This window comes from Toxotes jaculatrix, chromosome 18, assembly GCF_017976425.1.
Source record: "Toxotes jaculatrix isolate fToxJac2 chromosome 18, fToxJac2.pri, whole genome shotgun sequence".
Classification (NCBI taxonomy): domain Eukaryota; kingdom Metazoa; phylum Chordata; class Actinopteri; family Toxotidae; genus Toxotes; species Toxotes jaculatrix.
Window position 1 is genome coordinate 21184278 of NC_054411.1, and position 27948 is coordinate 21212225.

General features: G+C 42.9%; 4 protein-coding genes across 5 annotated transcripts in view; 3 read left to right on the plus strand and 1 right to left on the minus strand.

Annotated features, from left to right (window-relative positions):
* si:ch211-195b15.7 (synembryn-A) overlaps window positions 1-1858 on the plus strand; it is a 5799-nt gene extending 3941 nt beyond the window's left edge. The window contains exons 9-14 of the mRNA XM_041062757.1: window positions 1-55; window positions 439-589; window positions 758-853; window positions 1062-1206; window positions 1315-1597; window positions 1675-1858. The exon at window positions 1-55 is cut by the window's left edge and continues 40 nt beyond it. Of these exons, the coding sequence (XP_040918691.1) occupies window positions 1-55; window positions 439-589; window positions 758-853; window positions 1062-1206; window positions 1315-1597; window positions 1675-1858 (914 nt within the window). The remainder of the gene's footprint in view (window positions 56-438; window positions 590-757; window positions 854-1061; window positions 1207-1314; window positions 1598-1674) is intronic.
* Window positions 1859-3324: 1466 nt separating this feature from the next.
* Window positions 3325-6720, plus strand: unc119.2 (unc-119 lipid binding chaperone B homolog 2). The gene is made up of 5 exons (XM_041062376.1): window positions 3325-3574; window positions 3909-4022; window positions 4285-4375; window positions 5272-5444; window positions 5589-6720. The coding sequence occupies exons 1-5, from the start codon at window positions 3325-3327 to the stop codon at window positions 5747-5749; spliced, it is 789 nt and encodes a 262-aa protein (XP_040918310.1). The 3' UTR covers window positions 5750-6720.
* A 1943-nt stretch (window positions 6721-8663) lies between these two features.
* Window positions 8664-14745, plus strand: tspan4b (tetraspanin 4b). The gene is made up of 8 exons (XM_041063432.1): window positions 8664-8998; window positions 10909-10978; window positions 11101-11292; window positions 11432-11506; window positions 11908-12003; window positions 12154-12267; window positions 13291-13374; window positions 14219-14745. Exons 2-8 carry the CDS (start codon window positions 10910-10912, stop codon window positions 14285-14287), a joined length of 699 nt encoding a protein of 232 aa, XP_040919366.1. The 5' UTR covers window positions 8664-8998; window position 10909; the 3' UTR covers window positions 14288-14745.
* Window positions 14746-15954: 1209 nt separating this feature from the next.
* bcl2l12 (BCL2 like 12) lies at window positions 15955-23562 on the minus strand. 2 transcript variants are annotated; one of them, XM_041063383.1, is made up of 8 exons: window positions 23459-23562; window positions 21560-21740; window positions 21058-21229; window positions 20502-20682; window positions 20224-20328; window positions 19555-19634; window positions 19059-19322; window positions 15955-17775 (listed from the first exon to the last, which is right to left on the minus strand). In XM_041063383.1, exons 2-8 carry the CDS (start codon window positions 21736-21738, stop codon window positions 17734-17736), a joined length of 1023 nt encoding a protein of 340 aa, XP_040919317.1. In that variant the 5' UTR covers window positions 21739-21740; window positions 23459-23562; the 3' UTR covers window positions 15955-17733. The 2 variants fall into 2 exon arrangements, with proteins under 2 accessions (XP_040919317.1, XP_040919318.1); XM_041063384.1 differs by having other exon boundaries at window positions 23465-23513.
* Between the last annotated feature and the right edge of the window lie 4386 nt (window positions 23563-27948).

The following is a 27948-nucleotide window of genomic DNA, read 5'->3' on the forward strand; positions in this document are numbered from 1 at the left end:
GCCACTGCCTGCTGCTGTCGTGTGACGGAGAGGACACACTCGAAGAGCTACAAGGGTCAGACTGCTGTTATGATACAGTGCTGTGCAAAAGTTTTTTAGACACTTTAGGTGTTTAGATTCTTCCCATTCACACAGTCCCAGAGAGAAATGTCTTCAGAGAACAGAAGAACAAGCAGCAGATGGTCTGGTCCCCATAGAGACCTGAACTCAGCATCAATGGGGTCTGTCTGGGATCACATGAAGAGACAGAGACACTTAGACAGATGAACTCCACAGGAGAACTGTGGAAAGTTCTCCAAGGTGCTGGAACAACCTACTTGTCAAGTACCTGAAAGACTGAGGAGAACTGGTTGTGGTTTACTGAAGTTCTCTTTACCGAACTTTGAATGAACACTGATAAATAGTAACTACACTAAAGGTTCTGACTTCTTTTCAAAGACACACGGTGAACATCCTGTCAGCTCTGCCACTGGCGTGTCTGGACGTCCTGCTGTCTGTCCGCGTGGACCAGGCATCCCACAAGTGGGAGGGAGTCAACATGGACTGTGTCCACACGTTGCTGCTGTTCATGGACAGACGCCTGAACAGGGTAAGTGCATGTTTCACAGTAAATATCTCAGACCAGCTATAACCATGCTGAGACAAATGAATGCTGAAGAACAGAGGACTGGTTTATTCTGTGTGGACCGAATCACGTCCGTTACACCTGAAGGACGGTGCTTTAATGTTAATGTTACTTTAATGTTCTGTCCTACAGGGTCAGAAGCTGAAGGAGAAACTCACACCTGTACTGAACCTGCTGACTGAGAGTTCTCGGGTTCACAGGGAGACACGTCACTACTTACGGCAAAAGGTAACTTTTTTTTTTTTTTGTCAAATGTGACTTTGTGAAAATGCACCGAGTATTTTGAGCTTTGTTTAGTCATATTTTTAGATCAGGAAAGAGAAACACAGATTCATGCAGTCAGGATATCATCGTCATTGTCATTTCGGATGAGGAGGGTATCTTGTGTATAACTGCTGTTTTGTTCATAATGGCTGATCCCAACTTCGCAACCCAGATCCTGCCTCCACTGAGGGACGTTGGCATTCGACCTGAGCAGGACACCTCGCTGAGAGGACAGCTGGTCCGCCTGATGACCCACGTCGACACAGATGTGAAGCACTGTGCCGCTGAGCTTCTGTTCGTACTCTGCAAGGAGAACGGTATGCTCTTCATTCATTCATCTCAGACTAATTTACTCTTGTGGCACAATGAAAGACACATGCATTGGACAGTAACCGTAAACGTTTGGATCTCGTGTCCCCTCACAGTCAGCCGCTTTGTCAAATACACGGGTTACGGCAACGCAGCGGGGCTGCTGGCGGCGCGGGGGCTGCTGAACGGCAGGAGGAACTCGGTCAGCAGCTTGTGTGCCTCCCAGTACTCCAGTGACTCAGACTCAGACACAGAGGAGTACCGGGAGGCCAGGGCCAGGATCAACCTGGTGACCGGACGGGTGGAGGCGGAGCAGCCTGATCCGATGGAGGGCATGACAGAGGAAGAGAAGGAGGAGGAGGCCTGTCGCCTCATAGGCATGATCAACAGACTGTCACGGTGAGTATTGCCTGTTGTGTACAACAACATCTTTAGAGGATCAAAGAGAAACTAGCGATGTGCTCCTCTGCTTCCAGAGACCAGATCATTCAGCCCATGGGCCTGACAGCAGAGGGGAGACTAGTTCCGCTCTGGGGCCAGAGGAGGGACTCCACACTGGAGGAAGAAGAAGATGAAGAAGAGGAAGAGGAGGAGGAGGAGGAGGAGGAGGAGGAAGTGGATCTGATGCTCGAGGGGAGGAAAGACAAACAGATGGAATAGAGTGATGGAAACAGGGAGCAGTAGACTGACAGCACAGAGAGTAGAGCATAAAGCAGCAGTGGGACACTGTTAGAATAGATGCCACATCATACAATACGAAGCAAAACAGTCATTCACAGAGTCTGAGAGTGTTTGAAATATGACATGTTAACACCGTGTGAGCCAGGCTGCAGCAAGGTCACATCACTCTGAGCTTTGAATCCACCATGTTCTGACCTTTGCGAACAAAAAGACACACTCCATTACGTGATGTGTGGAAGACGTCACAGAGAGAGTGAAGACAAAAAGTGAGCAGCTTTTATCTTATCTATGGCATTTTTATAGCAACCTGCGCGCCTCCACAAGGAAAGCAGTTTGTGTTTGTAGAAGTTGTTCATTTTTCAGTGACTGTGCTTTCAAACGGCATAACAAGATGTGAGCTTGTAGATTTCTTTATTTTTTTCTCCATGCGAAGACAAATAAAAATGAAACGTTCTCAAATTCAGCATCGCAGCTTTTCAGTTCTTGTTCTACACATTATTATGCGCACAGGGTTGCAAAGCATTGCTCCAGTCATGTCGGCAGTGAATGTGGGGGGCAACACAATTGCATGTGTGTGTGTGTGTGTGTGACTACACCACCGGTTCACAACAGAAGTCCATCAGACAGAGACAAACCCTGCAGAGCTTTGAGTTTGGTTTGTGCTATGCTCCCTCCCTGCCTGAGGGTGGTGCTGTTCACCTGTTCTGTGTCTTTCAGCTGAACTGTGATCAGCAATTTATTTCACTGCTCACTACCGGGACCTAACAATGTGCACTTTGTATCAGATTAGACAGGAAGTAGTAATAATATGTTCGGTAATATCAGACAGTAAACAGTCATATCCCAAGCACCAACGTTCTTTATTTATTTTGAGTTTACCTTCCTCCTAAAGTAAATGGCTGCTTTCTGACTGAGCTCACCGACACTGACCATGTTAAAATAGGATTGTGTTATCTTTCTTGGACATTTCAACATTCGTGTACGCTACTCAAGTAATGTTTTCGCATTGATTTAAAAAAAAAAAATCTTTTACAAGCTTTTAACTTGGTGATTCAAGACACTGGGGCAACCCACATCCACGGTCACAAACCCAGCCTCATCAGCCGATAAACTGATGAAAGCTGGCTTCTGAATGTCAGTTGAATAGGTGCATCTTATTTTTTTTTTTGTCACACCGCCTGTTGCATGGTCTGTGAGTATCACAGTTATTGGACCATCAGCTTGTGCCACAGCCTGTGTCCAGATTTAATTAGGGATTGACTCAGATTGCCAAATCCAGACTGACATAATCAGTTTAGACGCCACAAGCCTGAGTGTAAGAGCTGATCTGTGGATTATATCCTTTGCAGCTGCATTTGCAGCACTTTGCAGACGCTTTTGAACCAAACTGAGCCAGATTTGATCCGATACGTTTGCCTGAGAGAAACAGGAGCTGGGTATGCCAGATGGAGAGCCAGGAAGAAAACACAACTGGAAATGACGAGGAAGAGTTCCAAACACAGAATGGGGAAAGTGAAGGACAGCAGGAAGAGGGTGAGGAGATGGTGGCCGACGGAGGCGTGGAGGACTGGAATGGGTTTATTTCAGGGGGGGCGACACTGGGTGAAGCTGAGAATGGGGAAGTGGTGGCTGAATGGAGACCAGGTGAACCAGTAACCCCGCAGCATGTCCTGTGGCTGAATGGGTACACTGAGGGTGAGTCAGCTTTTTATAGCAACACTGTTCATCACAATGCATAGATAGGAGCTGAGAGGAAGAAAAGTGTGTGTGTGTGTGTGTGTGTGTGTGATGCTGATTGTATTGTATTGATTATAGCTGGTCTCCACAGTGCCCAGAACCACCACTGCATATGGTGGTGGAAGGGAAAGGATTTGACCGCAGGAAAGACGTTCATGTGCCATCTCACATAGTGTCCTTTACACTTAATGTTACACAATTTTGTTTCTCTCTCTAATTCAAATCCTTGTAAAAGTATGAGACTGTCCTGAGGAGGTCGATGTTCAGCTGTTGTTGGTTGGATGTGTGGCAGAGTACCTGTGTTCACTAGAGGACAACATCTACAACGTGAACTTCTCTCGCTTCAAGATCAGGGACCTGAGCAGCGGAGCAGTCATCCTTGACATCAAAAAGCACCGTCCAACAGGTATTTGTTCATGGTTTCGCTCTTCCATATGTAGAGATGCTGAAAGTTCTCAGGAGACTGGAGAACCAGGACTCAGAGTCTTAAAGACCTGATAATGATTACAGCCCACATCCAGATGTGTTGAAAGGCGTGAGCGACAGAGGCTGCTGGAAATTCTGATGCTTAGAGAACAACTTGATTAACTCTGTTCACTTTTGATGTTGTGATTTTGGATTCTTTCCATATACACATTTCTCTACTTCTATCTTTTATTTTTCTCCAGAGATTCAAGACGTCATTGAACTCGATACGAACAGATTCATCCAGTACCACTTCTCCCCAGCCTTCCTGGCCCTCAGGGAGATTGGAGCTACGTAAGTTGAAGATATTTTGTTCTGTTGGATTTGGGGTTCAATATCTTGCCCAAGGACACTTAAACACAGGGACCGGAGGAGCCGAGGATTGAACCGCTGACCTTCTGATTAGTGGACAACCCGCTCTAGCTCCTGAGACCAAAAACCAATATCATCAGTCCTTTTCAGCAAGTCACATGACCAATGTTTAGATCGAAACGATGCAGTAATTATGATGGGAGCGAAGGAGGAAGTTGAAATCTGCATCAGGAGGAGGGCGTGGTGGATGGATGGGAAACATCATTTCCTCTTTCAGACTGACAGACAATGCCGGGGTTTTTAAGCATGATTGGGGATTGTTCCCTAAACTTAACCACTTTTCTCGTAACCATGACCACAGAGGTCCTCTAACAATAACATCAGTGTAACACCACACCACAGCGTTTCCCTAACCCTGTGATATCAGGTCAGACAATGGTTCTGTGGACCCTGCTAAGCCAAGGACCAGACCCAGTCTATCACAGGTGTAAAGCTGCCTGAGCACATCAGGGTGAGAAAACAGAATACTTTCCACATTAAAAGCCTGTGTTGTTTCAGTGGCACCTGAACAAACAACATATTTTGCTTTTTAATCTGGAGGATTATCTGATGACAAGGAAATTCAGAAAATCAATTCCACGCAGCGCAAAGTTTTCCACATTTGTGCAGAATTTAGTAATAATTAATTCTTCACTCACTAATGAAAACTTATTTAGTAACGTTAATCTTTAGAAAAGTTACTTGTACTGTGTACAGACCTACCCAGGACTGAAAACACAGCTGAAAGTAACGAGAATGGCAAAGTAATCAATCAATCAAGAACTTTATTTGTTTTTTTTGTGTTGTGACTTTGAGCTGATCAGTCGTCTGTCTCTCAGGTTGGAGTTCACAGTGGGCAGCAAGGCACTGAACCGCTTCCGTCTGATCGAGAGGCATTTTTTCCGAAACCTCCTGCTTAAAACCTTTGACTTTGAGATTGGCTTCTGCATCCCATACAGCAGGAACACCTGTGAGCACATCTACTGCTTACCTGACCTGGAGCCAGAGACAGGTACGAAGTGGAATGAGTAGTTACCAAAATAAAAGCTTTATCATGTTCAGCTGTTTGGAGGATGCTAAAAAATTTTTTTTTTACCTGCACTTGACAACATCACACTCCTGCTGACCTTCTTTCTCTTTTTTTTTCTGGCTCCAGTTGAAGAAATGATTGCCAACCCATTTGAGACGCGCTCGGACAGTTTTTACTTTGTCAACAACAAGCTGATCATGCACCATAAAGCGGAGTACTCCTTCTCCCCTCAAAGAGAAAGTGACACATTCAGTGAGGAGGGAAACGGGGCTCTGTCGTACCCCTAATGCTGCTTCAGCTTGTACAATTATGACTTTGTTCATATTTACCTGAAAGCCATGGTTTTCTCCAGTGGGGGGGAAAAAAAACTTAACAGTCAAAAGTTAACATGAAATTTTTCATTTCTAATTTCAAAATGTCAAAAATGAATACTGCTACAGCTTTATGATGTGCTCTGTATACATGAATACATCCTTCTTGCAGATAATGGGTAACTTTAGACCCAAAGAAAGATGGAAAACATCCTGTGATCATGACCCCAGAGGTGTCACAATCACATTCAGCCCAGTTTGGGCCACAAAACCCTGTGAAAACATAACGAAACTGAAATCAACTCTCTGTGTTGTGGAAAGATCGGCTTCATTCTTCTCTGACCAACATAGCTGCTGGAAATCCAGGTATCTATATTACATATGGTCACCCATGATAGAGGCATATATAATGATAGAGGCACAATTATATTCACAGCTCTGAACACTTGTTTGAGGACCAGTGTGTAAGATTTAATGGCATCTAGTGGTGAGGCTGCAGATTGCACCCATTTGAATACGTCTCTCCTTACTCCTCCTTTTCCAAGAGTGGAGGAGAACCTACTGTGGCCTTCAGCTAATGGAAAAACTCTGCAGAGCCAGTGTTCACTCTTCCATGGAAGAGGACCTGCTCCCTATGTAGATACAAAGACCTCATTCTAAGCTGAAAACACAATCATTCTTAGTTTCAGGTGATTATACACCAATAAAATCCTCATTATGATTATTATATTCCATTTCTGACAGTAGAAAAATCCTACACACTGGTCCTTCAGTCCAAGAATGGAGTTTATACATTGAATAACATGCTGCTGCTGAAGTTTTCTGACTGTGTGTTTGGCTTTCATTAGCACGGTCCCTTTAAAAGAGTCTCCTGATGTCAGCAGAGAACTGGTTTTAGTTGACTCTGTGAAAGTGCTGGTATAAATGTAACATAATATCGCATTAAAACGTGCAAAAAAATATTTACTGTGAATGTGTTATGACTAAATGACTTTTAAAATACCTGAATCTTCTTTTTTTTTTTTTTTTTTTTTTTCCAAATTTAGTGTACAAGTGGAGAAAGTAGAGAAAACGAAGGTAGCAGCAAGTAGAGACTGAAAATCCCTGACATGCAGAAAAACTCGTCACCTCGTCTCGATTAAGTTTAAAGAAGCACAGAACAGTCAAGTGTACTGTACACAATGCACCAGAGGGTCTGCTGTATGTCAGCGTGCCTCCAGAACATGAGGGCCCTGAGTGCAGTGTGCTGTTGAGCAGGTGCTGTGTGAATGCCACAGAATCGCCAAAGTATGGAGCAGGCGTAGGTGAGAGACAAAGCAAAACCTGGGAAACAAACCATAGTGTATGTCTGGACCTCATATGGTCAATATGTGAAGTTGTGAAGCGGCTGTAAATCTACACGTCTCTAGACAACAGCAAAGGGAAGGTCCGGTACCTCGCCAGCTGACCAACTTCATCAGTCAGTCAGTCAGTCACAGACATGGTGTCTGAAGAAAACATGTGACCAAGGAACAGGAAGCAGCAGCTAGCTTGAAACATTTCAGACTGCAAAACACATGAGTATGCATCTGGTCAGGGAGGGAAAGTGTGTGTGTGCTCGTGTGTGTGTGTGTAGCTGTGTGTAGTGATGGTCCTCTGACACCCGAGGCTCCGACACGTGCGCGGTAGCTCGTGAAGCAATTGTATCGAACCACTGTGCCGAGGTGTGGTTTGGTCACGTGAGTACTGACGTTTGAAGCACTTGACTGACGTCCGAAGCAGTTGAGTGCTAGATATAGAGTCCAAAATAACGTTTGATATAGATAAGACATACAAGATTCATTAAATATAAATAAACACACACACATTAAATATAAATAAACACACACACACGCATATATATATATATATATATATATATATATATATATATATAGAGAGAGAGAGAGAGAGAGAGAGAGAGAGAGAGAAACTAGCTAGCTAGCTACATAGGTAGATAGATGGAGCCATCTAGGAAAAGGTCCTGTGCATGGGATGATTTCCAATTGCTGCCGGATAATAAGGTAAGCACGAGTGAGAGAGTAAACTGTTACACAAGCACACCCACTGCCCTGTTCTTCAAGTACACCCTCTTTACCCATGTACACATAAACCTCTTTACCAACGAAGGCCAAAACATACCATGACATAATCTGTATTTGCACCAGTACCATGTGACAATTACATCAGTCTGTATTTGTAGAGCACATCTCATGAATGTACCAGCACCATTTCAATGTTTCACAACACAAAATATAAGTTTAGATTATGTAGGCTTACAATCAGCCACGCCAAAGAACAAACATGGTCTTCTATTATTATTATTACTATTATTATTAATCCACTTGAAACCAAATTATCATCTGGTGCAGTCAAACATAAAAGTACTATTTATCTAGCTCCGTGACAGTCTGACTCGGAATCAGACGTGTGTTTTGGTTAGGAAAAGTCACGTGATTTATGACATATGAACCACTTTACTGCTTCATTCGGTATCGAAACCCTGTCATTGGTTTAGTTGTCTTGCAACAATGTAGCGTGGGTTCGATCCCCGTCAGAGCTGCGTGTTATTTAGCTCATGAATTAGACATTTGGAATGAGATCACATTTGCCATCTGGGGACTTAGACTTGTATCAGGATAGCTTACAAACATGTAGTGTAGGCGAACAAGAATGTGCATAGTATAGGTACATGTACAGCTACATAAGAGAACATCACTGAAACAGAGGAGAGTGACCCAAAGTTTCAGGAACAAAGAGAAGCGAATGGGAAAAGTGAGACAGGCTGAGGTTCAGTGGCTGTGGGCTGGAGGAGGGACAGGGGCAGGAAAAAACTGGGAAGGGGAGGAACACATAGAGAGGACGGGCAACAACACACATCTGGAAACAATTGAGGACAGAGAGAGAGAAAGACATAGTTCTGTTACCAAAAGGGAACAAAAGCAAGGGAAAATTTGGAAGGGAAAATGAAGACAGTCTAAAGTTCAAAATCTGGGAAGAAGAGGGGTTATCTGGGGAAAGCAGGGCCGAGAAGAATACTACAGGGGGACAGAAGAAAGGGAAGCTGTTTGAAAGGCCTGGGTGGTTCAGGGACCGATCCAAAGGGGATCTGAAAAGGACAACTACGCAAAGATCAAGCCCCACAGGGTGAAGGAGCCGCGAGATCTGAAGAGACAAGACTTGAAAGAACAGAAACTCATCCTTCAGGTAAAGGTTGTTTTGAATTGCAGTTGTAACTACAAAGATACCGAATCTGTTCATCAGGAAAAACTGCACTTTAATGTAGCACCAAGTTGAAAACTCAGCATGTTTAAATAGATACACATCTCATCCTCCAAAAATTCTCCATAAATTCTTTCCTTCTTTCTTTGGATTCAGCTTCTTGTGGGCATTCCCTGAGTGAAACACTTCCAGGACAGGCTGACTGTTTTCAGATCCAGACCTTATCAAAGTGTTTCCCATCATTTTTTAATCATGTGTGGAGCCAACAACCTTTTGTTTTTCAGAACTCACCGTTCAGCTTTGGTTTCAGTTCAACTCTCTCTTTTTTTTTTTAACCTTCGAAAAACAAGCATCTCATCTTATTGGGAAGTTTCTTGTGCGTTTTGGTGAGTTTCTGTGTTCTTTTGACAAAAAGGGTCACAACTGCTGACTGTCAGCTCTGATTTGACTACCTCTGTTTGTAACATCAGGCCTGGAAACAGGAAGTCAATAGGTATGTTTTTCTCAGAGATTCCTCACAAGAAGAGAGACTGCATCTGTCATTTTTCAGCTGCTTGAACTGCTTGAGTCTTTTTGTGTTTAAAGCTCTCCCAACATTTAGTTGCTTTAGCTTTGTTTTAGTTTCAAGGACTATTTTTCCCTCCACCTTTTTCTATATCGACTTTCAGTTGGCACACGTTTGCACAAATCAAATCTTTTAGCCTAAACTCTCTAAAAAGTCAGGAAAGACAAGACAGACACCTCTGAATGACCCCCCTCCTCTGACACATGTGAGAGACTGAGACAGGAAATCCTGTGGGACATGTTTTTATGCCATGTGATGAATTAGAGTAGCTGTCCTCTGACTGAGACATGGTGACATGAGAAGGACAAACTCATATTTATCTTACTCTCATACAGTCAGTGGAAAAATGAGAAGTTACTCTGTATCATAGGTCGTTATTACTGCCTTCATATGTTCACAATTCATATTTGAAGCCTTAAACCATCTGAATAACAGCATTAGCTTGAAGGCGTGCTTTATGACTGTAAGGCAGACAGCTCACCTCAGACTAACATCTATGTTCATTTTAAAAATGACAGCAGAAATAAAGGAGCGGCCATGTTTTTTTTTAAAGCTGCTCAGGTCCCACAGATGTCAACAGAGTGTGGTGTTTAATACGTCAACCATCACTGATGAAGTGACTACTGCTTCGTTGGTTAGAAACAAAATATGGGGTCTGAGGTCTGTGAGTCACAGGTTTGCTGTGTGGTCATGGGAAATGCCTTCAGCAGTATAATTAGTTTTACTGTGGAGGGGAGGGAACTTCCTTCCTGTCAGCAGTTTGACTTCCTGTGCGGGGTCAGTAGTACTGTGTGAGGACCACTCAGTCCGAGACATATCAGACTTTGACTGAGAACATGTTCACGTACACACACACACACACACACACACACACACACACACACACACACACACACACACACACACACACCAGGGTAACAGAATCAAAACTATGAAGCAGAGACTGGAACCAGCTCTGCATATAATGAGAACCAGATTTAAATGATAGATTTCCATTTTTTCAAGTCTGTCTCATGGACACACACACACACACTGACGGAGTTAGTGGCTGTAATTATTCCTCCCATCCACAGAGGCTGTGAAGTAAACCACTTCCTACATGATTACAGTGGGACATAAAGTCTACAGCCTTCGTCCCGTGCAAAGAGACACATGCACATCCTGGCAGCATCTTGCTGATTAATTTCCGCTGTTGTGTGACAACAACAAACCTACACACGACTGAGCAGAACATAAGGCTCCACTTCAGCATGAAAGACAGTGTTCATTCGTTCCCCCAGTCCGTTGTTTAATGGTCAGCTCTTCTTCTGTTTCCCTCTTTCTTTTGCAGGATGTCAGCGTCTCGGAGGTGTTTGTGCTGTGTCAAATACTTGATGTTTGTCTTTAACCTCATCTTCTGGGTTAGTATTTGCACAAGCCAGCTTGTTCATTCATGTGGGATTTCCCACTCTCCGCTCGACACATCACTGTCATGACCCTGCATTGTGATTAACACTGCTTTGACTTCCCACTTCCTGAAAAGCTCGGAGGATGCGGCTTGTTTGGCGTCGGAGTCTGGCTGTCCTTCACGCAGGCGGAGTTCTCCTCTCTCCCCCTGTCCTTTCCATCCCTCTCGGCGGCCAATCTGCTGCTAGTCGCTGGTGGAATCACCATGGTGACAGGCTTTCTGGGTTGTCTTGGAGCCCTTAAGGAGCAGCGCTGCCTGTTGTTCATGGTGAGAGGCCTGCATGACAGTGAAGCTGCAGATATTCTTGTGATTTTCTTTTTGAGGCATAGCCCCAAAACAGAGATGAGGAATGACATGCAGCAAAGGTGCTCAGACATGTGTCCAACTGTTCTTCTCTGTTCTGCAGTTCTTTGTGATCCTTTTTCTCCTGGTCCTGACAGAGTTGACCCTGGTGCTGGTTATACACATCTACCGAGACAAGGTGAGCTCAGCATCTACAAGGATCAGGTTCAAGGGTTCAAGGTTTTTTTTTATAAATCCTCCTTCATTTGAAAAAGGTTTTAAACATCAATACAAACATCTTTTGTGTAATTTATTAGGGTCTGAGCTCAGCACATGTTACATGGGGACAGTTTTAAACAGTGTATGGATACATGATAACGGACAAAACACAAAGTTCTCCTCATGTCTGAGTGGGTTTATGGTTAAATGCAGGCTAAAGCCTGTAGAGGGAATGTGACTGTGACTGGTTGTGTGTGTTTCGGCCCTGTGAATGGGCTGCTGATAGGAATAGGCTCCATTTGCCCGCAACTCTACAGAGGACAAGCAAATATAGCTAACAGAAGGATGAGTAACTGTGTCTTTCCTCTATCTCTCTCTTAGCTGGATTCCAAAGCACAAGGTGAATTGAAGGAAGGGATGAAGATTTATACATCGAAACCTGGACTGAAGAAGTCCTGGGACAACGTCCAGATAATGGTGAGCACTCAAACGATGCATGGCTTAATGAGTCCAGGATGGGCTGAAGGCAGCAGAATGAAGAACTGTAGGTGGTAGACTTGCAGGAGCAGGTATCCACCTTCATCTATTGTTTCCTGTCAGCTTACTGACATATTATTCTCTCTTTAGTTCAAATGCTGTGGAGCAACCAACAAAACAGACTGGTATGATGTGCTGAATGGAACGTTGCCCTCGTCCTGCTGCTCTATTGGGGTGGACCACTGTGAGGACGGATGGAGTGAGGTTGGTTTGTTGCTCAGCTAAAAGGGGGGGGGGGGGGGGGTTAGGGTTAGGACCAAAGCACAACCACGAAGGGGAGGTGATGGACTCCATTTAGATGAACTGCAGCGTACAAATATTTTTTTCCTGCCTATCAGACTTTATGTCCCTAGTCTAATGTGGCTAACCCAAGTTGATTTTCATACAATACCAAAATGTGGATGTGAAAGACTAAAGCGTGCAGTTAACACTCAGAAGCCAATGTAAACCACGTGACTTCTCATAAGCTGGAACATTTAGAAGAACTGGTGTGGTCCTTTCAGCACTCTGTACAGTCCCACAACACTGTACACACAACTTCCTCAGATTCTTCATGTATGAACAACACACATCTGGACTGAATTCAGAATGAGGCAGCTTGAAAAACAGAACGCAGGCTGCACTTCCCTGGAGCTGTGGGGTATTTTGCCCTACGTTTTTACAGTCATGTTCTCATCCACTAATTGCTGAGATCTTGGAACAAACACTGCAGTAAAATCTGAAAGGAAAAGAAACAGCAGCAGCCAGACAATCAGACCAAGTCTAAACAAAGCAGATTATCTAAAGCGCTTTATCTGGAAGTCAAAGTGAAACGTTGCTTAATGATGTCAGGGCAGAGGTGAAGAGGGTGTGTTAACTGTGATGGATGTTTACCGTAGAAAGTTTGAGGAATCATTTTACTGTTCACTCTTCTACGTTCTTCCTTTTCTCCTCCTCCTCCTCCTCAGTAATGTTCTTGTTCAACATTCAGTATATCTGAACAATGTTTTGATATTACACGGAAGTATCTTTGAAACAGATTCAGAGACAATCTTCTTTAGTGCATCTGATGGTATTTTTATGTATCTGTCACAGCTGGATGGGACTGTTAGACACCCCACTTGTCTCTAAACTTCCTCTGTTCTCACCTTCTTCTTCTTCTACCACACTTATTCGTTTCTGTGTGAGCTTCCCCTGCCCTGTGCCTCCCCTCCCTCACCCTCTCCGTCTCTGTTTGTCCTCTTGCAGCCATGCTATCATAAGGCCAGGCAGTGGCTGCTTGCTAACATCCCCTCGGTGCTGGTGTTTGGAGTCTGTATTGGAGTTGTGCAGGTACTTCTCTCCAACATTTCTTTGATCCGTTTTCTATATATTCATGTAGCCATTTGAAAACCTTGTATGTCTATTGAAGTCATGTTAAATCTCTCAGTGCTTCTTGGTGCCTCTGGTTTATAAATAGTATTAGTTAATCAGTTAATTCACTCACTAAAAAGAACAGTGAACTCATACTGTCCAACTACAACCAGAATCCAGTTGGAAGCTGGAGCCAGTGATTCACAGATATTTTTTTTTCCAACCAGATTTGGTCTGTAAATGTACAGGCTGTCCTGGCTGGGGCTGAATACAGCTGATGAGGAAGCCTGCAGACACTACTCAGGGACAAAAAAAAAAAAAAAAAAGTCCAAATAACAGCCATTGAGCTGTTCTGCTTGGAGATGATAAGAACACTAGAACTGATAATCAGTCACAGATAAATCAGGGACAGTCAGAGCTCTGTGCTGTAAAGAAATAAAACATTTTACTGACGACTTCATTAACATCACACATGCTACTTTATATAACATAATGACAAATTTACCAGAAAGGAAATAAGAGGTGAATACTGGGTTAGTGCTTTGCTGAAAGCATAATAACCCATTTAATAATTTATTATTTATATTATTATTATATGAAAATCTTCATTGTGCCCCTCCACCTCTTAAACCAAACCCTCACTGAGTGTAGTCTATCTATGTATATACATCATTTTATTTCTTTCATTCCACCTGTTAATCTGTTTTTATTTCCTGGCAGGTTCTAATTTTATTTGCCCCGTATACCTCCTCTTATTTTTTTAAACTTTATTTAATCAATCAATAAAGTTATTGATTGATTGATTGATTGATTCTCTCATCAGATCTTGGCCCTGGTGTTCTCCATGCTGATGTACTGTCAAATTCTGTCTGCTGAGAAGCACTTGGACTGACCTCAGAGCAGCTGAGCACCGGCCCGTGATGGGAAGGCTTATCACAAACTCCTCGGGGGGGAAACCCCAACACTATCTGACTAAAACCATCAGTGGGCACAGTGGACACCGGCAGTACGGACAAAGCCGGCAGTGACAGACTGAGGGGGTGCAACTGAAATGATGAGCACCGTTGGTTGTCTTTGTACCAGCCATATGAATATAAGAGCTTTTATTTTTATCTCTAAAACCCATCAGCCTTAACGCGCTGCTCCTGCAGAGTTACCTGATCTGTTTTTTTGTTTTTACAGAGATGTAACAGAAATAGTAGAGTGTAAAATGTATTATAAATTGTTTGTAATATTTCTGTCATGAAAGTACAAGCAGCACATTCTGTTATTCAGTAAGAAAAAAAAAAAAACACAACTGTACTCACTATTCAAAATTCAGTTATTTAGATTTCATTAACCATCCAGGATGAAGAAGAAGAGAAGACCTTTGACCTGCTGGAATAATGGAAATGGACAGAAAATATTTTTATGTAGCACTAAGTGTAATTTGTTCATCATTTCAGGCTTTGTATATTATTCCTATAACGTCTGAGAACCTGTAAAGTCTATTTTATCAGATCATCATTCTTTATTGTCCTTATTCGCCCCACGAATTTATCCAACTCCACCTTTCCATTGGAGCAGATACTGTGTATTAGATGATCTGTAGTGGCTCAACAGTAAGATATGACAATTTTTATATGGAAATACTATTGTATTATAGATACTGTTTGGATCATACAGTCATGTTCCGTATACTGGGTTGTGTTGCTGTTCATTTTGCCAGCTCAGTGTGAGTCATCTGATGTAAACCAAAGGGCTTTTTTCAATGATAGTCAATGAGGTTCTTCAAATGAGCAAAAGAGATTCATTTGCCAGTGGAGGATGGTGACACGTGAATCAAACTCAGCACAGTCACACTGCCACACCCAACATAAGCAACAGCACGCACTCAGCCTCACAGCTGCACCAGCTACTAACAGGCCACAACATGTCCTGAATCCTCATCTGAACCCTGGTGAGCTCACTGGACTGGATGGTCGGTCATGCGCTGAACGCGCCACCATTTTCAGTTTGTTTAGGTAAACAAACAGATTCAAACAGAAGCTAAACTACTGCAGGGATGACGGGTTTTGGTTCACTGTGAGTTCCAGGCTATCAGCAGTACACCACTCTCTCTTCTTCTTCTACTCTTTTTGATGCAGCTCCATTTAGATACAACCCCACCCTCTTCACATTTGGCAGCCAATAAAAATGGCAACCCGTGACTGTGACATTAACATCAGCTCAACTGAAACAACTAAAACCACACCAATATCCAAAAAACTGTCTCTGACAGGCTAAAAGTAACGTCTTCTTATGGGCTAAAAAGCCATTCTGATCTTGTCCTGTTCAGAGCCACTTGTCTTCCCAGGTGTAAAACTTCCCAGGGTGTCCTCACTTAGGTCTTACAGATTCAAATGGGCTGTACCATTGGTTCTTTTTGTGGCGCGCACATTTAGTTAACTTCAGTCAACTCTTTTCTTTGTGTAAGTGGTTCATTCTAATTCTATTTTTGTTTGAGTTAGCAGTGAGGAAAGTTGCTGTTCCTGCGGGTGCTCATCTTAAGGTAGGAAATTGTTACATCACACAAAGGTCATTTTTGAATTCGCTTTTATATAAAAAGAAGAAAACAATACAGTCTTACAGATCTTACAACACATTACAAGACATATACATTCTCTTCAAAACATGATGTATGTAAGTGAAATCAGTCTTTTCCTTGTAAACTGTGTAGTTTGTCAGACTCTTGTGTCAAAGTTAGTGCACTTCTTTAAGATAAGGTAATAAAACTATTAAAAACTTACAGTGCAGACCTCAGTGTCTCTTGGCAATAGCATGTATAATGCCTTCATAATAAATAACTTGTAAATACACAATAAAAGGGCATGTACTGACGCTCAAGTCGTGCGTATATTCTATACAGTGTAATACCGTGTAAAATGGCTTTACAACAACCTGTGTTCAGGTGTGCTTTCCTTTTTTTCATATTAAGAAGTGTTGTACAGAGGTGTTCGGTTGAGTACCATATGACTTATCATGGAAAGGTTCTACAGGAGAACACTTATTAAACACAGAATTCTTGAGAAACTGTACATAAAAATACAAATGAAATAAAAATAAAACATTTAAATGGACAGTTTGCCATTTATTCCCAGTGGAATGTGGCCGTGGAGAGTTCCAATTGTATTCAGGTCCAAATGCTTATCACATTACATTCCTGCGCCCCCTCCTTTGTGCTAACTGTATCTGACTATTGCTTCAGTAAGAATGTCCCCTGACAAATGGCAAATATAAAATATATATTAAACTTTTTTTTTTTTTTGGCAATTTCAAAAACACATTTGACTTCAATTATTTTCAAACATGAATGATGTAAACAATAGATAAAAACTGAAAACATAAACACCCCCTTGCTTTAGGGAGTTTTATAGTTTGTTTCAGCTCATTGTTTATCTGTCTGGACACAACTGTTCTGGGTCACTCTCTCTCTGCTCACATAGCGTTGTGTTCGGCCACAGCAGCAGCTGTTCTCACGAGAAAAAAAACCTTTAAAATCCATTTGTCTTCTACCTGCTCAGCAGCAAACAGCAGACAGACACAGGCAGAGAGCAGCTGGTGAACTTAGTGGAGCATTTAGCAGCTAAAGAGCCAGACATTTCCCTCAGGAGCTGGTGGAGACCAAAAACAGAGCTAAAAGAGCAGGAATACTGGACTTAGATTCATCACGTGGACTCAAACACCACTTCAGATGAAGGATCACGTTGATCTGTGCTGTGTCTGACCTGCTGGGTGTGGAACTGATTGAGAACAAGTTCCACTTGTTAACTTAAAATGTGATGATATCAGTGTTGTGTTCACAGTATGCGTCTGTTCTCATCAACTGGCCAAAATTCAAGTTGTTGCAAGTTTTACAAACAGCAACAATGAAAAATAAAAGTGACAGAGTTTATATGTAGGAAGCTGCTGAGCAATCATGTTCTTGTCACTGCACTAGTAACTCCCACTGACGGATCCAGGTTCCTGGAGGCTTGAACCTCTGTGAGACCTGCACCTCTCAGGGAAACAGCAGCCGTTGTATCAGTTATGTCACAGACAGAATTAGGGAATAAAATGCCTGTCTGAAAGGCCTGATGCCCACTACTAAAACTCCAAATTGATTGACAGGTCGTTTAAAAAAAAAAAAAATCTACACAAGACAGTAACAAATAGCTTCCTCTTCTGACCATGTAAACTCAGTAAACTGTGGTGAAAGTACTTTCTAATCCCAGATCATCATAAATCGTCACAGTCCAGATGAGACCCTGCGGTAGGAAAGCAGAGTGAGGTCCTTCCATCACTTCAGTGGGTCGTTGGAATAAGAAGACAGCCAGTAGTTCAGTCGTACTCTAAAGGGTCCTCCAAATTGACCACGTTCTCCTGAAGATAAAATCAGAAGTTGAGTAGTAAGTATTACCAGAGACAATCAATTAAAGCTCAAACTATACTTTTAACATCCATATAAGGGGCAAGGTTCCACAGTCAAGTGTAGTTTTCATCATCTGCCCATGGCTCTGGGGCCAAAATGACCAAGCAGACTGTGACTGTAGGCTTTGAGCATGTTAGATAAAAACCATAAAACCCTGGTTCCAGGGCCAGGGGTTGATAAAGTGTGTCATACTAATAAACTGGGCTTAGGATGCATGTTTCTCAGTGGTAAACCAGTGTAGTTGTAAAAAGGCCTGTGAGGCTGCTCTGGGTGTGGGTGGGTCCTCTCCTGTTCAGCTCAGACTGTCAAGGCCTCCAAGGAGGATTCTGGCCTGACTGAAAAAAAGGGGTCAGAGACAGGCCAGAGACCTGTGAGTGTTGAAAGGGACCAATCAGCTACCACTCCTGCATCCAAGAAGCTGGCAACCCAAAGTTGCTCTCGATGTGCAGGCCAGTGCCTTGCATGACAGCTCTGTCACCACCAGTGAAAGGACAAAAACTGTAAGAGCCCTTTGTAAACCACTAAGATTAAAAGGCACTATAAGTGCAGTCCATTCAAGGAAGCATTGATTATTTCCACACCATGAATGTATCAATCTCATCCTCTACCCTATCAAAGGCTATGAGTTCATTCTGGGTGTGGTGTCTGATAAGACCTGCATGACTTCTGGTAAGGAATCATTCAACAAGCTGCACCTCACTTGGTGAGGAACTTCCATATATCCATAAAGTTGCCATTGTTTCATAAGCTTTCATCTTTCCAAAGAAAAGAACAGTCTCAGCTGTGGAGGAAGCAGATTCCCCACTTCTTTCTCACAGCCTGTCACGTAAGCGACCTTCACTGAGCAGAAACAGAGCTGTGCCGTTTGGACGAGGAGACACTTTTCCATGTTCTGCTTCTGTTCAGCATGTCTGTTTTTTCAGATCCCTGACTCAAAGCTACATGTACACTGTCTGCATGTCAAGCAGCATCCACCTGCTTACTGCGCTCTGACAGCAGCTTAACATGGACAAAAAATGTATAAAAGAATAAAGAATGTAATTAAAGAGTAAATAAATTTGTACTTCTCATACTAATTAGAAATACCTACCCCCTGTGGCCCCCTCTGTGTTTCACCATCAGGCCAGGGCAATTATTTCTCTGACTCTGGGTTTGTTTCAATACTGTCTTTTATATGAGAGATGTCTTTGATGGAATAGTGGGAGTTAAAAAGGGTTTTTCTTCAATTACTCACCCATCCTCCATGGCTCTTGACCCAGGGGGCAAAGTTCTCCATGTAGCACTCTGCATAGCCTTGCATGTGCGTGGTTCCTGTGGCTGTGACTATCCGTCGTGATACCTCCATGGACACCGCCAAGCGTTGCAGCATTGGACTAGCCGGCGGCGGCAGGGCTGGGGCCTCAGATACCTGACTGGTGCTGAAAGTGTCCAGAAGCTTGGCGAACGACGCGTACGAAAGACGATTTAAGCTGGAGCGCAGGGAGGGTTCTGCCTGGATCTGTACAAAGATGTGGATTTAGCAGTTCACTGTAGGTAGAGTCAGGTTACACATGCACGCATACACGTAGCTGCCAAAGCATAAAGTGCCATCAATATCTTTTTTTTGTACAAAACATTATAGAGCAGTTACAGAGCGGCTACTGGTGACTGCAGGTTTTAGACTTTGTGGGTCAAAAGTCTCCAACTCAACACAAAGAACTGTGAATATCTGATGATGAACCACTGCCTACCTTAGTGTTTATAAAGTCTCCCTCCACACAGAGCAAATGAACGAGCCGCTGCACCATTGCCTCTTTATCACACTCGCTTGCTAAAAGAAAGAAGCAAGCACTTGACAGTTGAAAATACAAACCAGGTTGTCAGTTTGGTTAACAGATCACGAAGAAGTCATTTAGTTGAAATTCTGCCTCCTACTGGTGCATGGGACAGTGCTTTTTTTTTCCCCTGCAGCTACATGTTTTGGAGCAGCCATTTTGTTTAAGGCTTCGGTGCTGCAAGTAGCATATGTGTGTGTCCACATCCATCTGCTGTGTTCTCACCCTTGACGAAGCATAGTCTGAAAACACTAATTCACATATATTCACTTATACTGTATATATCTGACGCAGCACTTGTCCAATCAGAGGCTGCAGATTTACCTACAGATGTGTCCTGCTGCCTTCAGACGGCTGCAGAGATTTAATGAACTGAAGGAGAAAAAAAACTTTTCAGACAGTATCAAGCAGCTGTAGACAACAGACACTGGAACAACCACTTCTGTTCATTTATAGATCAGTGCAGACTCATTTAACTGTCTTACTATCTTCACTTTGATGATGTACTGAAGGTATTTACTGACTAGAGAGAGAGAGAGAGAGAGAGAGAGTGTGTGTGTGCGGTGTGTGTGAGAGAGAGATTACCTGGTGTAGGCTGGGCTGTGGGGCACGGTTTCTTTACACTGCTGACCCTCTTAGCAATCTGTTCCAGCTTCTGTGCTACCCCATCATAGAACTCAGGAGGGTGGCCTGTATCGATAATTTGGAGGTCCAAATTATTGTGATGTGCGGATTGACTACTACAACTACAACTTCCACATTTTGCATTTCAACTCTCAACGTAACAAACAAATGAATGTCAACAGCTAAAGCTAAAGCTGGTTAATGTAGTTTTATAGTGTAACGGAGGAGGAGGAGCTTACTGGGAGAGACGACGGCCGGCGTAGGTTCTGGTTCTTTACTGATTAGCAGTTTGCTGGGCCTCTTCTCCTTCTTGAAGAACTCTGAGATCCTTTTTTTGATTTTCTTTTTGCTCAGCTTCTTCTGCTGCGTCTTATCATTGTCATCATCTTCTGATGAAGAGGAGTGGGAGAAGACATCACCCTGTGGGAACAGGTTGTTATGCTCAGCATTAAGGATGTGGTTGGTTCTGGTGTGAGTCTTATGAGTTATGTTGAACCACGTCTGCATAAACAGAAACTGTTACTGTAGGAATGTTTTGAAAATGTACGTTCCACTAAATGTAAAGGCACCGGGGCTGATGTAAGTGCTCTGGACTTAAGTGTTGTACAGATACTGACAGATGAACCAGCCTTACAACATCAACATTTCCCCCTTGTCCCTCTAGTGGTGGGGCCTAATGCAACTGCAGCTTATCTTAAATCAAGCAAAATATGGCTTGTTCTTCCTGGGACATAGCGTCTGACAGAAATAACACTTCCTTATTTCTGTTTGATCTCTGAGGTGTGATGGTATTACCTTGCCGTCCCTGTCCAGTGAGCCTTTATGGTCTTTGGTACGGCGGCGAGATGTGTCACGAAGAGACAGCTGCTTGATGAGGTCTCTGAGTCCAGTCTTCTTCTCATCTTCTGAACTGACAACTTGAGCCTCAGAATCATGACTATCCTTTGTTTTTGGTTGTGGCTTGGAGCTGGTGTGGGAAAGCATTGAAGTACGGTGAACAGCAGGTATCCAACAAGAAATCAGATGAACTCTCTTCCATACTGTCTTGAAAAAAAAAACTCTTGGAGGACATACTCTGGGGTGACTAAACTAATTCTACTTGAACTCTGACTTTACCAAGAATTTAGTTTGACTCATAACAAAATATCCAACCAATCATAGCCAGACTAAGTGATACCGCAGCCCAAACCACATACAGTCTCCTCTGCAACATCGAAAAGAAAGTCTGTTGAGAAGAGTGACAGATTAAAAAAAACAAGTACAGACAGAATACAGCAGCAGAGGTGAGCTACATTACCTGAACTTGTTGTGGTCTGCGTAGGCACCTCCTACTCTACCAGGCCTGTCCTTCGGGGGGACAGAAATGGCCCGATGGAGGAAAGCTTGGAGGACTAAACGAGTCTCAGCCTTGGTCTCCACCAGAGAGATGGAGGAGACAGAGGAGACAGAGGAACGGTGGCCCGGAGACTCTGACATCACTAACATAGGGTGAGACAGAAAGACACTTTCCTTATTCTTTATTGTTTAAGTCAGAACCATTCTCAAAACACATCAAGGACAACGGGGTTGCTGTATTATCATTAGTTTGGCAGCAATGTACAGATCGAGAATGCAACAAGTCACGTGTCCCGAGCGAATCTATCAGCTGAAAAACTGCTGTAAGACAAGTGATGTAAAACTGCTTGTATGGTCCTTTAAATCTGTCTTTAGAGCAAGTGTTGATAATAAACAAGATTAATATGACATATATGAAATAAGACACCTAATGAATTACTTTCCAACACAAAGTGAAAGAAAAACAAACGCACCTGGACATGGATCTAGTCAGTCCGGTTTAAAGTTCAGCCATGTATCCTAAAAAATGTTGTAATAGTATTTCTTTACCAACAACTCAAACACTGTGGATAGAAGAGTATTTGGAGCAAATCTAAGTGCAGCATATGATCTAAGTAATCACTAAACTGAGTAGTCTGGATCCAAAATGATCTCACCAACAGGAAGTAGACAGCCGATTCTGATGGAAGCTGTTAGAGCGGCTTCAGAGCAGCTGCTGGGACTGCGTTCTTTGCTAATGATTCTCCATTGATTTTGAATAACGCCAACATTGCATTGCAGAGTACACAGATGATTCTACTATCTACGTATCAGTGCCCACATCTGGAGAACTAGAAAAGGTCTGAGGATTTAAACTGAACAGTCATCAGCTTAGTTCTTCATGTAGAACAAACATGTTAAATATCACATCCCGTCTTTACACCTCTCACAATCTGTTGCTGAACAAAGCGACTGAAACAAAGTTACTAGTTATTCTTGTTGATCACGGAACAGCAAATCTGACTGTGCCAAAGACTGGACACAAAATGGCTGTGGTTCTAAAACGCTGGAGGACACTCATGTCTGATCACTGAACACTGCCCCCCCTACAAAGGACAGCCATTTATACAGGTCAGTGTCCATACAGAACAGGGTAAGAACAGCTTATCTGTCCTGACAGATATTCATTTAGAGTGTGGCAGGTACAGAGAGCAGCCAGTTATCCAGCAAAGGTGCCGAAGACTTCAGTAGCAGGATCTGTGACAAGTGTTAAAACAGATGTGCAGCTGTTCAGAGGAGAACCTGAGCAGAGTCTCCGTCTCACAGAGGTCAGATGTCCCGAAGCTGAATAGGTAGTTGAACGCCCCACTATACATATATAAAACGCTGCCATTCTTTTTTTTTTAGCCCCCACACCGCCACCATAACCACCACAACTCTATGACAGTCAGCATTCATTACTCGGAACTGAAACGGGGTCGGGACAAGGCTAATATGAGACCGGCCGGTTGGGGGGGGGGGCAGTACGGGACGGGAGGAAAACTGCAGTCTCAGCCTCTACTAACCCGCACCAGGAAATGCTAACATGACTGCGCTGTTTTTTCCCCCCCAAACAACACACCACCACCACCTGGAACAGAGAGACACCTTCACTACAAAACTCTGCCCAAACAGCAGCGACACAATACAAACAAACCCTGAGTTCAGTTTCTCCTGAGAATGGACAGGAAGCCGACAACGACCCTTCGGGCTAACTCGTGTGGGACAAAACCCTAACCCTTCCAGCCTCTCAGGGTCCCAGTTCACTAAAACTTTTCACCAACTGTTAAAGGATGTGGGGGGAGAGGACAGGCAGAGACAGACTCAGATGAAACACCCGTACCTCTACCTGTGTCCTTCGGCTTGTCCAGCTGATGTGACGTCTTCTCTCCCGTGTGTTTCTATGTGTATGTTGAGTGTGTGCGTGCCCGCTCGCGGAGCCACAGGACAACCCGCGCGGTAACAGGACTGGGAGGGGCCACGAGCACTGATTTCTCCATATGATAGGGAGCTGATTATTAGGGACACGTTCATTATAAAGGACTATTTTTTCTATGCAGAGGTCTAAATGTGTTTTACTCAAATTAGAACGCACAATATAACTGTTACATTCAGGTAAAAAAAAAAAAACATAAATGTGAATTAAGCAATATTCACCGCCCAAATCTGTTAATGAATGAAAACCTGCTGCTTTTAAAAAAAAAAAAAAACTTAATAATTCTGTGAAATTCTTGGATGGTAGTCTAAATTAAAAACTGTAATCAGCAAACGGCAGGACAACATGGTGGCACACATGCACATGGTGTTGCTATCTTGAGTGTGCTGCTATAGGGTTTGGCCACGGTCTGGTGTGGTTTGCGGTGGTCTATGCTCCTTGTAGGCTTCGCTGAGTTTATCTTGGTTTTATCAACTGTGGCATTTCCTCCTGCTGATCACAGGCTGCTCCTACTGAACCTGGATTGAACTTGGATTTGAGATAGTCTATGGACATATTTTCTTGAGATGATCAAAGGAGATTCCTTATTGACATCTGATTGAAAAAACTTTTTTTGTGCAGTAAAAGACAGTCAGTAGTGCTTTGGTGTCAACATTGTGATAATCCTGATCCAGCTGTAAGGAAAGATCTGGGACTGATTCAATTTATAAATTATGCCCTTAAATATCTCTAAATATTTATTTAAACTATGGAATAATGCACTAAAACAGATGAAAAGTATATGTAAGTATTGTATATATTAAAGTGTTGAGTATGAGTGTGTCTTATACTAACCTATTGTATTCAAATTCAAAAGTGTACAATATTTAATAGGTGATAATAATACTAATAAAAAAGTGTATAATAAGTCTGTTAATATCTACATTCATTTACGTTTGAAGTGTAAATCCAGCCTGTGTACATGCACACAGTTTCACGGCAGCTGAGATTCCTGAAATAGAACCATGGGGACCCAGGACTGTAAGAGAACAGTGTATGTTTCTGCCTTTTCGCACACACATACGCACAACTTTCATCTTCAACCCACTTGTGGAATTTTGAATGGATAGAGTCCTGCTGCCAGACATAGAAAAGTAAGTAGCACCAGGAAAACAAGAAACTTCAGCTTTATTATTCTTGTGACCGTTTGCAGCCAGGAATTAATCACAAGATGAAAACACACAGCAGCAAACAGTTCCGCAGACCCACACTAAAGATAAACAGCCTGACAAAGTGCAGTACAGGGTTAAAACAAAGTGTCCCCACTCATTCAATGTATAAGGTGATGCCCTGAAAGGAACCAGTCAGACACTGTATAGAGGAGGTAAACAGGACTGTAAAGAAAATAAGAAGCCTAAACATCCTGCTGGACTTCAGCATCAGCTTTTATTTACCATATTCAAACCAAGCAATACATCAGATATATGAGTTAAAATACTAAATTTACATAACATGAGCCATGCAAAGGTTAGCTTTAACTTCCCCGCAGCTTTGACTGAATTTGACACTGAGACCTTGTGAAATCTGGATTTAAAGGATTTAAAGTAAACTATTTGCAAAAGAAAAGAACAATTGGGATAAAAAAAAAAATCTCGCTACACTCAGTAAAGAGCCAAGAAAAACCTTCTAAACAGACAACACTTGTTAGCAAGTCTGTGATTCTGTTTTCTCGCCCAGATTCTTAGCAAGAATGATGGGCTCCTGCATGAACACATTTTTTTTTTTTTACCAAAATTTTTTGGGTCTAGCCATGGACAGACATCTAGATCTGTGCTCTTTTCACTGGTTTGAACTCAGTGGAGCTCAGCTGAGAAAATGTGATGCCACTTACCACCCCACACCAATCAGTGCTATGAAACATCACAACCAAACTACAGCCAGTCAAAGAACCAAAGTGCGGAACAGAACATAAAAGAGTTCTCATGCAACGTTGACGTCTATTTTATTTAGAGGAAAACATAACTCCAAAAATCAATGAGATGAGAATGAAAATAGACACAAAATCAGTCAACAGAAGACAATCGAGCATGCAACGCCAGCGGTCCTTAGCACAGCCCCCCCCAAACCTGTCCAGCGTCACTGTAGTATTAAGACACTGGTACAAGGATTGGGAGTGACCAGGCCAAGAAGGCGTGAAGGAGAACTGGCAGCGCACTGTAAGAATGAGGTTACACTGCAAATTATCTCCGCTCTAACAACTTGTTGGCTCAAAATCTCTTCTTTTGTTAAAACCTTGAAATAAAGCAGAACGAGGCAGATCGATCATCTACACTCAAACAAATAACACCAGATTCACTGGAGTTACTTTAAAGAGGTTTAGAACTGATTAACAGGCAAAATAAGAAAAAAAAATAACTCTGAACACAAGATTTAAAAAAAAAAAAGTACAACAAGAAACACATGCAGTTTCCAGTGAGTCTCCTGGAGTATAAAGTTAGTTCAGTTCTCAGCGTTGTTGTGTGCATACTTACCTCCTGCAGCCCTAAGCCATTTCCTCCCAGGCAGTGTGAGCGTCTGCTCGCTCTCCGGCTCTCATTCATCTATATTTGGAGCCTTCTCTGACTTGATCTTCCTGCCTTCTGCCCTCAGCCCCATCTTGTGCCCTTGTCTGCCTATCCAAATGCGGATCCCTCTATCTATCCTCCTGTGCTGCCGCTGTCCGCCCCCCCCCTCATCACTTCTGTCTCACCCTCCAAAACAAAAAAAAATCACTGTTCATCAGAGCTGGGGCCAATAGGGAGCCAGGCGGCAGGGTGAGGCACTTCCTCTGTGACAGGAAACTAACAACAAACACCCAGAGACCATGAGCAGGGGGAGGGGGGTTAATGAGAAAGGGAGAGATAAAGAGATGCAGATGTTTGATGGCTATAAGCAGGGCTGTAGAGGTCAGGAAAAGGTCAAGATTAACTATCTATGGTCTTTGTTGATGTCCAAAATTAAAGTAACTCTACTTAAGCCATATCTGTATTATTATGCAATGTAATTATTGTCACTGATTACTGATAGTTCCACTCACATCTGACTCAAAACCTATGGTATGCTCCGCACAGGCACCTGTTCATCACACACACACACACACACACACACACACACACACACACACACACACACACACACACACACACACACACACACACACACACACACACACACACACACACAGTGACAAGCACGCAAACTCACTGACAGCTCTACATCAAAGGACAGGTTCTGTCTTACATCAGTACCAGTGTGCACATTTGTATGTTGTATATTCTGTAGACAGATTCAGTCCAACTTGAGCCTGTTAGACAAATCAAGTTACAGTCTGGTACAAAATGAGACCTTTGTGTTGTTTGGAGGGAAAGTTCACAGAGAGGCCATCTTGTACTAAAAAGACTCTAACTCTGGAAGATACTGGTTTAATCACTCCAACTCAGCCTCATACTGGTTTTGACTGAACTTTAGAATCCATGTTAGCACAGAACAGGGAATATGGATTTTCTCTGATGCTGTAACTAATTAAGGAAGGATTGTCTTCACAGAATAGAAACGCCTCGCTGTTCATTGCTGCAGACCTGCTTTGACATTTGTTTCCTTTTCTAACCACTGAATGTCTCAGGATGACTATGTTCTGAAGTAACTATAACCTGACAGGCTTCTAATCTTAAGGAATGAGTGTGATATCAGAGACAGCTCCAATATGAATGGGTCCAATTAAGAGCTGTCCAAAAACTATTACTGAATAACCATGACTACCTTGAACACACACATATACACTGTAGTTTAGAGACTGTAGAGCCAACCCATTGTTGAAGAAGGCACCCAATTTGGTGAATCCAATTATAAAACCCAAACCAACTCATTAACCTGCCACAGCTTCAGCTGTAAATAAAACAAGTGAGTATTTCCATATCCAGTAGTTACAGATCAACACAATGGAGATGTGTTTGAGTCCACCTCATGAATCTACGTCCAGCATCCCCCCTGTTTTTGGTCGACGACAAAGTTCAGCTGATGATTCGTCCCTTCGAGCGACACCTTTCTCACTGACACATAGTTTTCAGATTGTTGTGATACAGTGTTAAAATATGTCCATGACAGGCTATTTGAACAAGAAGGAAAGAAAGTTATCCCTGACATGTTCTTAACTAGTTGGTGCCAATAAGTGCGATGAGTGCTGAAGGCAGGAAGAATGTACAAGCAGACGTCAGGATGGGAAATGATGGCGGGCTGATGGGCAGGGTGCTGATGGAGTGATAGTGATGGGCTCATGTTCAAAGAGCGCAGATTAAGAGAAGTGCTTCTGATAACCACTGGGTGGGGTGTCTTTGGGGGATAGTTGTTTATAAAGGAGGTCTAGTCCCACTTATTATCTG